This window comes from Cyprinodon tularosa, unplaced genomic scaffold (assembly GCF_016077235.1).
Source record: "Cyprinodon tularosa strain WSP-4 unplaced genomic scaffold, ASM1607723v1 ctg168, whole genome shotgun sequence".
Taxonomy (NCBI): Eukaryota; Metazoa; Chordata; class Actinopteri; order Cyprinodontiformes; family Cyprinodontidae; genus Cyprinodon; species Cyprinodon tularosa.
Window position 1 is genome coordinate 1,276,376 of NW_024038513.1, and position 11,596 is coordinate 1,287,971.

General features: G+C 39.6%; 1 protein-coding gene across 1 annotated transcript; it reads right to left on the minus strand.

Annotated features, from left to right (window-relative positions):
* Positions 1 to 3,592: 3,592 nt before the first annotated feature.
* On the minus strand, positions 3,593 to 10,303 carry LOC119780909 (protein rapunzel-like). The gene is made up of 3 exons (XM_038281153.1): positions 10,110 to 10,303; positions 4,962 to 5,458; positions 3,593 to 4,874 (listed from the first exon to the last, which is right to left on the minus strand). The coding sequence occupies exons 2-3, from the start codon at positions 5,453 to 5,455 to the stop codon at positions 4,181 to 4,183; spliced, it is 1,188 nt and encodes a 395-aa protein (XP_038137081.1). The 5' UTR covers positions 5,456 to 5,458; positions 10,110 to 10,303; the 3' UTR covers positions 3,593 to 4,180.
* Between the last annotated feature and the right edge of the window lie 1,293 nt (positions 10,304 to 11,596).

Consider the following 11,596-nt stretch of genomic DNA (forward strand, 5'->3'; position numbering starts at 1 on the left):
GCAAATAAAACTCAAAACGAAAATCTAAACGGAAACAAAACCATTACAACAGCAGCTCAGAGCTGACAAACCAGTGACTGTAGAGATTCCCATTTAGCTTGAATGTGAATGCAGCAAGTTAGCCTATGAAAAAAATCTATATCCTACACAGAATAAAATACTATTTATAAAATGTAAACAAAAATCATCCTTGACCAGATAGGTGATATGGATGTTGAGGGAGCCATTTTGTGCCATGAAGGCCTCTGTGTTGTTGGAGGGGAGAAGCAGCTCATGTCGCTGCTGTTTGCAGTCTGACCACTAGATCTCAGATTGTAGTTTTAAGATAATTTTTGCTCTAATGGCCTTTATTTATGTGATTTTCAAAGTAGGAAGACAGGAGATTAGTTAAGAGTGGCAAAGGTCAACAGGACGGGATTTGAACCTGCGATGGATACGTCAAGGACCAAAGCCTCTGGGTCGCCTCTGCACCCCTGCCGCACCTTACACACTGTAGCTTTAAGTACAAAGTAGAACCTGTACTTTTCTTTTTGTTTTGTTTCCGTGGAAAAGTTTAGTCAATACTTTTACTTTTCACCAGTGTTTTTAAATTGTACTTTAATTTTAGAAAAGAACCAAAGTACTTTTGACACCTCTGGATACCTGGTTTAATCATGCCTGACCGATAAAAGCTTTGCTTTAAAACATCTGAAACATGGAGCTAAATCACAACTACAGGTGCTGGTCATAAAATTAGAATATCATGAAAAAGTAGATTGATTTCAGTAATTCCATTTAAAAAGTGAAACTTGTATATTATATTCATACATTACATACAAACTCATATATTTCAGATGTTTATTTTGTTTAATTTTGATGATTACAAATGACAACAAATGAAAATCTCAAATTCATCATATCAGAAAATTAGAATATTGTGAAAAGGTTCAAAATTGATGGCCCCTGGTGCCACACTCTAATCAGCTAATTAACTCAAACCACCTGCAAAAGCCTTTAAATGGTCTTTCAGTCTAGTTCTATAGGCTACACAATCATGGGGAAGACTGCTGACTTGACAGTTGTCCAAAAGACGACCATCGACACCTTGCACAAGGAGGGCAAGACACAAAAGGTCATCGCTAAAGAGGCTGGCTGTTCACAGAGCTCAGTGTCCAAGCACATTAATAGAGAGGCGAAGGGAAGGAAAAGATGTGGTCGAAAAAAGTGTACAAGCAAGAGAGATAACCGCACCCTGGAGAGGATTGTGAAACAAAACCCATTCAAAAATGTGGGGGAGATTCACAAAGAGTGGACTGCAGCTGGAGTGAGTGCTTCAAGAACCACCACACACAGACGTATGAAAGACATGGGTTTCTGCTGTCGCATTCCTTGTGTCAAGCCACTCTTGAACCACAGACAGCGTCAGAAGCGTCTTGCCTGGGCTAAAGAGAAACAGGACTGGACTGCTGGTGAGTGGTCCAAAGTCATGTTCTCTGATGAAAGTAAATTTTGCATTTCCTTTGGAAATCAAGGTCCCAGAGTCTGGAGGAAAAGAAGAGAGGCACTTCATCCACGTTGCTTGAAGTCCAGTGTAAAGTTCCCACAGTCAGTGATGGTTTGGGGTGCCATGTCATCTGCTGGTGTTGGTCCATTGTGTTTTCTGAGGTCCAGGGTCAACGCAGCCACATACCAGGAAGTTTTAGAGCACTTCATGCTTCCTGCAGCTGACCAACTTTTTGGAGATGCAGATTTCATTTTCCAACAGGACTTGGCACCTGCACACAGTGCCAAAGCTACCAGTACCTGGTTGAAGGACCATGGTATCCCTGTTCTTAATTGGCCAGCAAACTCTCCTGACCTTAACCCCATAGAAAATCTATGGGGTATTGTGAAGAAGAAGATGCAATACACCAGACCCAACAATTCAGAAGAGCTAAAAGCCACTATTAGAGCAGCCTGGGCTATCATAACACCTGAGCAGTGCCACAGACTGATCGACTCCATGCCACGCCGCATTGCTGCAGTAATACAGGCCAAAGGAGGCCCAACTAAATACTGAGTGCTGTACATGCTCATACTTTTCATGTTCATACTTTTCAGTTGGCCAACATTTCTATAAATCCTTTGTTTTTATTGGTCTTCAGTAATATTCTAATTTTCTGATATGATGAATTTGAGATTTTCATTTGTTGTCATTTGTAATCATCAAAATTAAACAAAATAAACATCTGAAATATATGAGTTTGTATGTAATGTATGAATATAATATACAAGTTTCACTTTTTAAATGGAATTACTGAAATCAATCTATTTTTTCATGATATTCTAATTTTATGACCAGCACCTGTATATCTATTATTACTTTTTGTCATCTCTAGAAAACACAAAAAAATCTTGATAATGGTTGATTATCGGCTTCTTTTGGTACTATGATCATTAGCAAATAATTCTTTTAACACGTCTTCAGTGACAGCTTCACCACACATGGTGAGACTAAAGCTGGGCATAAACTGTACGATTTTTTTGCCCTTTTTTCGGGCCGATTCTCCAGATTCGGCTGACTATCAGCCTGATCGTGCATCGTGCAGTATGCAGGGGCGATCGGAATCGTAAGATCGGAGGAAAATCAAACATGTTTGAAATTCAGTCGGCTGCCGTAAGGTCTCAACAAAACGTTGGGTTGCACAGTGTGAGAACGTACATGTTAGGAATCCAGTTTGTGTGGGTTGTGCTTTTGTTTGTTTTCCCTCCACCACCAGGTGGTGCCTGATTATCGTTTGCCTCCTAACACACCTGCGGATGGTTGCCTCATTGCTGGAGGACTCTTAAGCTGCTGACTGCCACTACCTCGACGCCAGAGTGTTTGCCAGTTTTGGGTACTCTAGCCAAGCTGAGTTTTGCTGAGTCAAACTAAGTCTTAACCTAGTTGTTTTTTTGTCTTTGCCTCTCGGCAGGAAGCCATCCTGCAAACTGGATTTTTTGGACCTTCTCCCCCTGGAAGGATTGTCTGAGCGTCAAACTGAGCTGAGGATTCAAACTGGTGGTTTGGATCTACTTTTCCCCAAGGATTGTTTGGGCTTCACACTGAGCAGGGGATTCATCTCCACAAGAAACCATTCAAGTACCGCAGGAAATCTAAGTGGCAGTCAGCTCCTCCGTTCCTCAAGGAAACACCTCAACCTGGGTAAACCCTGTCTGCCCTCCAACGAGCAAGTCAATTACTGGAACAACCCACACCGACTAGATTCAAGGAAAGACACCTTTTCTGTTGCCTTTATTCCCTTTTACAAATCGAAACATAAATTTCCCTCTGAGCCTGAACTAACCGCAGGATCTTCCCCTTCACTTTTCAGTCCTGGTTCGCCAGTGTTCAGAGCAGCACTGGACCCATCTCTAACAGTTCATAATAAACCTGTTAAACCTTCCCCTGGTCTCTCTGTTTGGTTTTCTGCATGTGGGTCAGATCTTTGGATAAAATCATGACAGTACATTTTGAGCTGTGAACTTCTAAACTCTGCGGTTTCATCGTACAGTGTAAGCCGAGCTTTGTGAAACGATTGAAAATATCACAGTGTACGCCCTGGCTTAAGCTTAATATAGAGGGCTCTACTTCATTATATGACATCGGCATTAAACGTGCTCCTCTGATGGAGTGTTTCAAGTCATACAGCCTGGAAACTGTAGATTAGACCAGCAGTGGTAGATCTTTTATGCATCACAAAATAACACCAAGAATTCAATACTCTATAAGCAGCGCGAGAAACCTGGGAACTTGGTGCTAACATCTTGATATTTGTACTCTGTAATGTGGTGGGAAACTTCTAGGAAAGAGTGCTGCCTTTACATTTCCTCTACTTTTAATGGATTAGTGACAAACGGTTGTGTAAATGTGTCAATGACAGGGATTATTTCTGAAATAAATGAGCTGACCCATTGATTTTCTCCAATATGAATCCCTTTGGAATTTGGACAGAAGAATTTAGCCCCAGTTTAACTAATGGTAGCTGAGGGGGTGCAAACCTAACCAAGGGTATCCAAGGGTAATTACATAAAGAAGAAGCTAACATATGTTTTAGATGCAGTATGGCAGGTATGTTCAGCTGATAACAAGGATTCTGATATTTTATTCCACAGCCTGGTAGCAGGACAGAGGCACCGACAGCTTAATGGCTTTAAAATCCTTAAATCCTGCTCCTTAGCCTCATTCTGAGTGCACGCACACCGCCACGTTCTTGTGCCGTTCCCAGTAGTGGCAGTCATCCGGGAAGCTCCATGCCGCTTCAGACTCCTTGTGGCGACTGACGGCGTGAACGATGAACCCACACACCTGCTTCTCCAACACCTCCACCACCTCTGGAGCGTTTCCCTTCTTCCCCGGGCCCTCCATCAGCTGCCGGATGAAGTCGCTGGGGACTGGCTGGGGTTTGGTGCTGAACGACACCACCAGGCTGATGTCGTCCACCTGAAGCACCTCGAACCAGTTCTGTCCCGCCACGTGGTGAAAGTGCTTCCCTGCTCGCAGCTTCCTGTAGGTGCTGCCCGAATGGTTGATCAGCCGCACAGACCAGGAAACCCAGTCGAACTTTTTTACCAGGAACTCCAGGAGCCGCTGAACTGCATCCTGAAGATTTTCCTCCTCTTTTTCTTGTAGGAGGCGTTGCACGTCTGATTTAGCCTGTTCTGGAAATGCAGCTATGCAGGACTCAATGGATGCCTTCATCTGGGTCTCTACCTCCTCAATTTTGGTGCTCCACTCCTGGATTTTGTCCTGCTCCTCCTCTTGGCTCTGCAATGTGAGGGCGCAGTGGCCCAGCAGGGAAATCAAGCCCAAGCAGAACAGCTCCTTCATCCGAACACAATAATTTTCCAGGAGACGGCGGTTCCTCGCCACATACCTGCCAAACAGAAACAGATTTATTTCTAGTTGATGTTCTGTCACAAGAACTCTTTAGTTGGAACAATAAAGTAAGGAATGAATTTACCTCATTACTATTTCTAAAATCGGTTCCCCAAAACTATTTGCCCCCATCACAGCATCGTAGAGAATATAGAGGTTCTTCTCTCCACCAGTTTTGGTAAAGTGCTCCAAAAACAGCCTGGTCTTTACCTCCTTGAACTGCTGTTTCGCCTCTAGGATATCCATGTACTTACGGAACAGGTTCCTGATGTTCTCTTCCACAGAGAAGTAGTCAGAGTCCAGCTTTCCCTTCTTGAGCTCAGAGTCAATGTCTTCCAGCTGACTGGAGAGCACGTCCAGCTTGCTTCTGACCGTCAGGAACTGCTCTTTGACATAAAACACCTCTTTGCTCTGGGTATTGTCCAAGGCCAGCTTTAGAACCGGAGCGGCAGCCTCACAGAAGGGGAAGAGCTCGCCGACGGTGCTCGCCAACACCTCCGCCCCCTTCTCGAACATATCCATCAGCGCCTCGATGGCCTCCTTCTTCTCAGCTACTACTTTTTCCAACGAGCTCGTCATTCTCTAAATAAAAATGGACAAACGATGAGAAAGACACATGGAAGAGTCACAGCTGAAGGTCCTGACTTTAGCATTTCTTTGAGGAAATGACTGGAGATCAACCTTTATCGTGTTCTAATGTTAAATAAAACAGGATTTTCTTCATGTTATGACTCCTCTTTCCAAAAATCTGTGGACTCAAAATACATCTCCAAATCAGAATGGGTCATTTTTTTTTGTTTTTTTTAACCAATTAATTCACATTGATCGCAATTTAGGGCTACCAGTAACCAATACCAATATACGTATATATTTAACATATTCTCATTATGAGTGCGTATGAAATCGTCTGAAAAGTTATGCACACTATTTTGTACGTTTTGGACGTTTTTCCTCAAAAAAACCACATCAGTGCGCCTGCGCTGGCAGACAGGAAAAAAAAGCAGATCCGCGGACGGACGTAAAACTGGGAAAAATCATCACTTCTTCATGCCTCTAACTACGTTGCTTGCTGTTTTATATCTTAGGGTTAGGGTGAGGGCTGATTGTAATTTATATTCTATATTCGTGAATGGTGCGTCAGATGCGCATGCGACGAAAAAAAAGTCCAAAACGTACGAAATTACGGTGCATAAGTTTTCGTACGATTTCATACGCACTCAGAATGAGAATAGGTAGATATATGGAAAAAAATCGAAATCTAGATAAGTTGTTTTTTCTTAAAATAAGTGTATTTGTTCTTGGATTTAGGAGGTAAAAGAGACATCTTGCCAATGGAACAAGACAATTTACATTTAAAATAAGAAAACACAATTGCATTGTCTTATTTCAAGTGCATTTTATCTAATTTTCTTATTTTAAGAGTAAAAATACTCATTCCATTGGCAAACTAGCTCATTTACCGACTCAAATTAAGCGTAAATACACTTAATTTGACATTTCTACTTATTTTTAGATCCTTTTTCCAGTGTGTAGGTAAACTGGAAACAAAACTAAATCTAGATAAGTCATTTTTTCTTAAAATAAGTCCATTTGTTCTTGAATTGAGGAGGTAAAAGAGCCATTTTGCCAATGGAACAAGACAATTTCCACTAAAAATAAGAAAACACAATTGCATTGTCTTATTTCAAGTGCATATTATCTAATTATCTTATTTTAAGAGTAAAAATACTCATTCCATTGGCAAACTATCTCATTTACCTACTCAAATTAAGGGTGAATACACTTAATTTAAGTAATTTTTACTTATTTCTAGATCGTTTTTACAGTGTAGGTGAACTGGAAAGAAATCGAAATCTAAGTCATTTTTTCTTAAAATAAGTGCTTTTTTTGGATTAAGGAGGTAAAAGAGACATCTTGCCAATGGAACAAGACAATTTACATTTAAAATAAGAAAACACAATTGCATTGTCTTATTTCAAGTGCATTTTATCTAATTTTCTTATTTTAAGAGTAAAAATACTCATTCCATTGGCAAACTAGCTCATTTACCGACTCAAATTAAGCGTAAATACACTTAATTTGACATTTCTACTTATTTTTAGATCCTTTTTCCAGTGTGTAGGTAAACTGGAAACAAAACTAAATCTAGATAAGTCATTTTTTCTTAAAATAAGTCCATTTGTTCTTGAATTGAGGAGGTAAAAGAGCCATTTTGCCAATGGAACAAGACAATTTCCACTAAAAATAAGAAAACACAATTGCATTGTCTTATTTCAAGTCTTATTACTATCTCATTTACCTACTTAAATTAAGGGTAAATACACTCTGTCCCGCCACGTGGTGAAAGTGCTTCCCTGCTCGCAGCTTCCTGTAGGTGCTTCCTAAATGGTTGATCAGGAAACCCAGTCGTACTTTTTTACCAGGAATTCCAGGAGCTGCTGAACTGCATCCTGAAGATTTTCCTCCTCTTTTTCTTGTAGGAAGCGTAAATACACTTTTTATTTATGTCTTGATCGTTTTTCCAGTGTAGACAGAGGTGTCGTTTGTCAAACATCTTGGTTTTGGTCTACACTCAGTGCTCAACACTAGCCTGGGTGCCATTCCGAACTTAGTCCCACCCACAAGGTTTGAGGTCGGGAAGTTCGGTCTGGCGTTGCTCTGTAGTAGCGCGAGTACGCTCGCACAATATCTGGCGGGCCAATCAAATTGTCAGGGCGGGCTTTATACGATGATGGACAGATGATCAACAGTAACGTAATCAACCACGTGACCAAAGCGCGCTTGGGTGACAACAACAATGACTGCCGCTGGAGAGTTGAGGTGTGTAGATTTCTGTTCTAGAAGATATCGACAGCAAATTAATTTTAAAAGAGGAACAGAGAAACGCGATCAAGGCTCATCTTCTTATTCTAGGCGCGCGACTGCACGCTTTGATTTTTGTTGACAACAACTATGCGTCGCTTAACATACGTCACGCACTCCGTTGCTCTTATTGGTTGCTGGTCTATCCAATTGAGTGCAGAGGCATTTTTTTTCCTGGTTCGTTTGAAACGCGCCCCATAATCACAGCTCTATGGAGCAGCATCAGACTCATATTCTGACTAGAATTGAGTAGGACTACGTCAGGCTAGGTCAACACCCCACCTGGTGATGAAATTTTACTTATTGCTCCTTTAAAGTTAATTGTTCATTTTTCTAAGGTTACAATTTTAAATTGTTGCCTTTTCTCTGGTTCTTTTTAAACAATAATAATAATAAAAAATCAACAATTATTTATGGGAACTGATATAAAAGGTATAGAGTTTTGCTTCATTTTTGGCCGTATTGCCCGTTTCTAAACCCGTCAGAATCTGTTGATCAGAGCTTCTAAACTTTTTTTTATCTGACCTAAAAAAAATTTTACAAAATTATAGTGAAACAATTAAATCCCTCTCAGTTTAATAAACCCAAATTAGAGGAACTTTTCTGGCAACATTTGGTCTTCTTCTAACAGTCAGAACTTACTTTAAGCGAACCTGCTACTGGATCATCATGGCTATAAACACAAGTATGGAAATTATCTAAAAAGAAGGAGTTAAGCCAAGTATCAACCCATGAGCCAAATTCCTGATGATCCCAGCAGCCAATTATTTGATCGCCTTTTTAGTTCATTTACTATTATTCCTTAATGCCTGCTTTTATTGCTGCATCTGAGAGATCAAGATTATTAATTTTGCTTGTTGTGTTGCTTTGCAGGTAAACAGGATTAATAAAGCTGCTTCGTTGAGCTGAATTTCAGTCTGTTTTTTTCCCTTTTATTATTATTATGGTTGTTTTAGTTCCAGTTAGCTTCCACTGTTTTTCTCATGACTGTTACCAGCTTTCAGGACGATGTTCAAATGCAGATATTTGGCTCCGCAGACAAAGATAAAAAAATCACACATGTTGATGGTTTTAACAGTCAGTTTGCATTCTTCTGAAGAATCTCCCTCTAGCTTTGCTCTTTGCCTTCATGTCGTTGATAACAAGAAGCTTCTAAAGTGATGAGCTGATGGCTTTTGTTGCAAAAGAAAATAATATGAAGCGTCATATGGATTGCAAAGTGTTAAAGCATTTATTGGCCTGTTTTTAGATCTTATTCTGGTTATTAGAGCTAAATATGACAAAGCTGTTTTGTTCAAGTAATAATTAGGAGAAAAACACTCAGATTACATTAAAATGACTCCTGTTTTTTATTTTTACATAAAAATATATAAAATAAAGAATATTCCAAAGAAGGAAAACATGATTAGCCAGTTTTAGATCCATTTAATCTTGTAATAACATGAGACTAGATTTTCTTTTTCTCATTTTAGGATATTTCTACCCTTCTTCCATAAAATCTCAGTAGTTTCAATGTTTTTCTAATGAGATGAACTGTTGTTACGTTTGTTCCTCTGAGAGATATTCATAAATGTATTTATAGTTTATATAATCTTTTGCATAAATATAAATTGTGATTTTATTTATTTTAACCGGCGTTGGCCTTCCCACAGTCTGAGGAAGAGAAGTGCTGCTTATAGGAGGTTTAAAATAGTCCAAACATGGTGAGAAATAAGGGAAGATAAACATTTCTACCACAACAATCCAGGAAAACATAACAAACATGGCAGACTCTGTGCTTTACTCAAGGTTAGAGTAAAATCTGCTCTTATCATGCAGGACAGAGGTCACTTCAGCTCATTCTGGAAGAAAAAGCAACAGAAAGAAGCTAAATTTACCTTTAGACAATAATTGCTGCTCTTTAAGGTAAGGAAGAAAAAAGAAATCAAGAATAAAACCTCCCTGGTTTTCAGGTAACAACGTCATTCAGACAAAATGGAGCCTGATATGCTGAGAGGAGAAAATGTCTGTTTTTGGATTATTAAAGGCTAGAGCAAGTTTTAAAATCTCCTCTCATCCATCAGTTCATCCTAACAAAGACTTCTGTCCCACAGATCCGATCATAATAAAACCATTTCATTTGTGAACAAAACTAAACAAATATCCAAACAAATAAGACGAATAAAGGAGTAAAAAGGGGGATTTTTCATGTCTGTGTTTAAACTGCATCACGTTTAACTGTCACGCGCACCCAGAACAAATGCGCAACGGAAGCCTTTTTTACGCACAAATCCCCTGACAGCATCAGACACACCCCTCAGTGTTTCCCCCCCTCAGATGGAAGATAAACATTCAGTGCATTCCTCTAATAACAATACTTGCTTTTCTGTACCTGAACAGAGAGGATTTGCTTCTTCTCCTTCTTTCCACCGGATCTGTTCCGACTGTTAAAGAAACAGGTTGGATGGATTTTTCCCACTCCCTGTGAGGAAGGAATTTTAGCCTTTTCAGGTCTCCAGTGGAGCTGACGGGGTTCCAGAGATAAGAGGCAGAAAAGGTGCGCACCAAATGTCTGCAAAAGGGAGAGAGAGGTAGGCAGAGAGGGGAGAGAGAGGGAGGGAGGGGGAGGAAGTGGGACAGAAAGAGCGCAGATTTGCGGAGGATCCATTTTCTTCTCCACCTTCATTGGAGCAACATCTGATTTCCTTCAACAACAAAAACTCAAAAGTAAATATTTGGCTTTAGATGATTTTCTCTAAATGTTTTTTTTTTTTATCCTCTTTATTTCTGCGTTTTTCGGTCCAAAGGTTTTACTGTTTTAACAGCAGGAGGTAAGAAACAAAAAGCATGTTTCCATTTAATCATTTAATCACATCCCAGCGGGTATTTGGTCCTTGTTAAGAAAAGGAAGCTGTGAAGCATAAAGGTTGGATTTTTATTTTATTTAAAAAAATGTAATCAATGCTGAAACAGTTTTTGCTGAAATTAATGTTGATGTAATGTGGATTAAACATGGTGCCACATTTAATTTGATCTGTTTGGTGTTGAGCGCTTTTTGACGTTGAATGGATGTTTTTCTCATTTCAAAAAAATGCGTAAAATTACATTTTTATTCAGGATCGTTGTTGGTTTTAAATAAAGCAGGATCCGCAAACCGCACACTTTCTATTTATAACCGCTCAACCGACGCCCGTCACGCACATCCGCGAGGAATTGTTGCACCACGACATCAGAGACACATTTATTTAGTTTAAATATGAGCTTTTATGACGATTTATGATTATTTTCATGACGGAAGGGAAATAAAGATATTAAAAAAACGCGCATCCTTCTCCTTTACGCACGACGTGCAATAAAACCCTCCATCCTTTTTATACACAAACGCAAAATTATCTTTTAAATCATGAAATATTTGCGTTTCAAACCCAATTCTCATGTCGTGACCAAAGTTTAATCAATAATTCATAAAATCATCAAATTTTTTCTGCTGGTGAAAATAGATGATTTGAAAGGAGGTGGAAATAATCTTCATCCCATGATGGATGATGAGGGTCATTCCAGAGGGACCCAACCTCGGTGACTCATCTGATTTTCATTCTGACTCCAAACCAGCGGCTCTTTGATCAAATCATCCTCCCCCCCCTCATCTAAGAATCACCAAAATGATGCTCAGACAGATTAATGCAAGCATGTGTCTATAGGGTCAGATTATAGGGGGGCCCAGACAGAGGGACAAAAAAAAACAACAACTACAAATTATATCAGCTTTAATATATCAGTATTGATTAATTCACTAAAAATAGGGGTGTTGTTTATCTTTATGTTTCGCTACGTAATGTAATTTATGTTACATAATTTGAAAAGGTCAGTCCAGTCTAT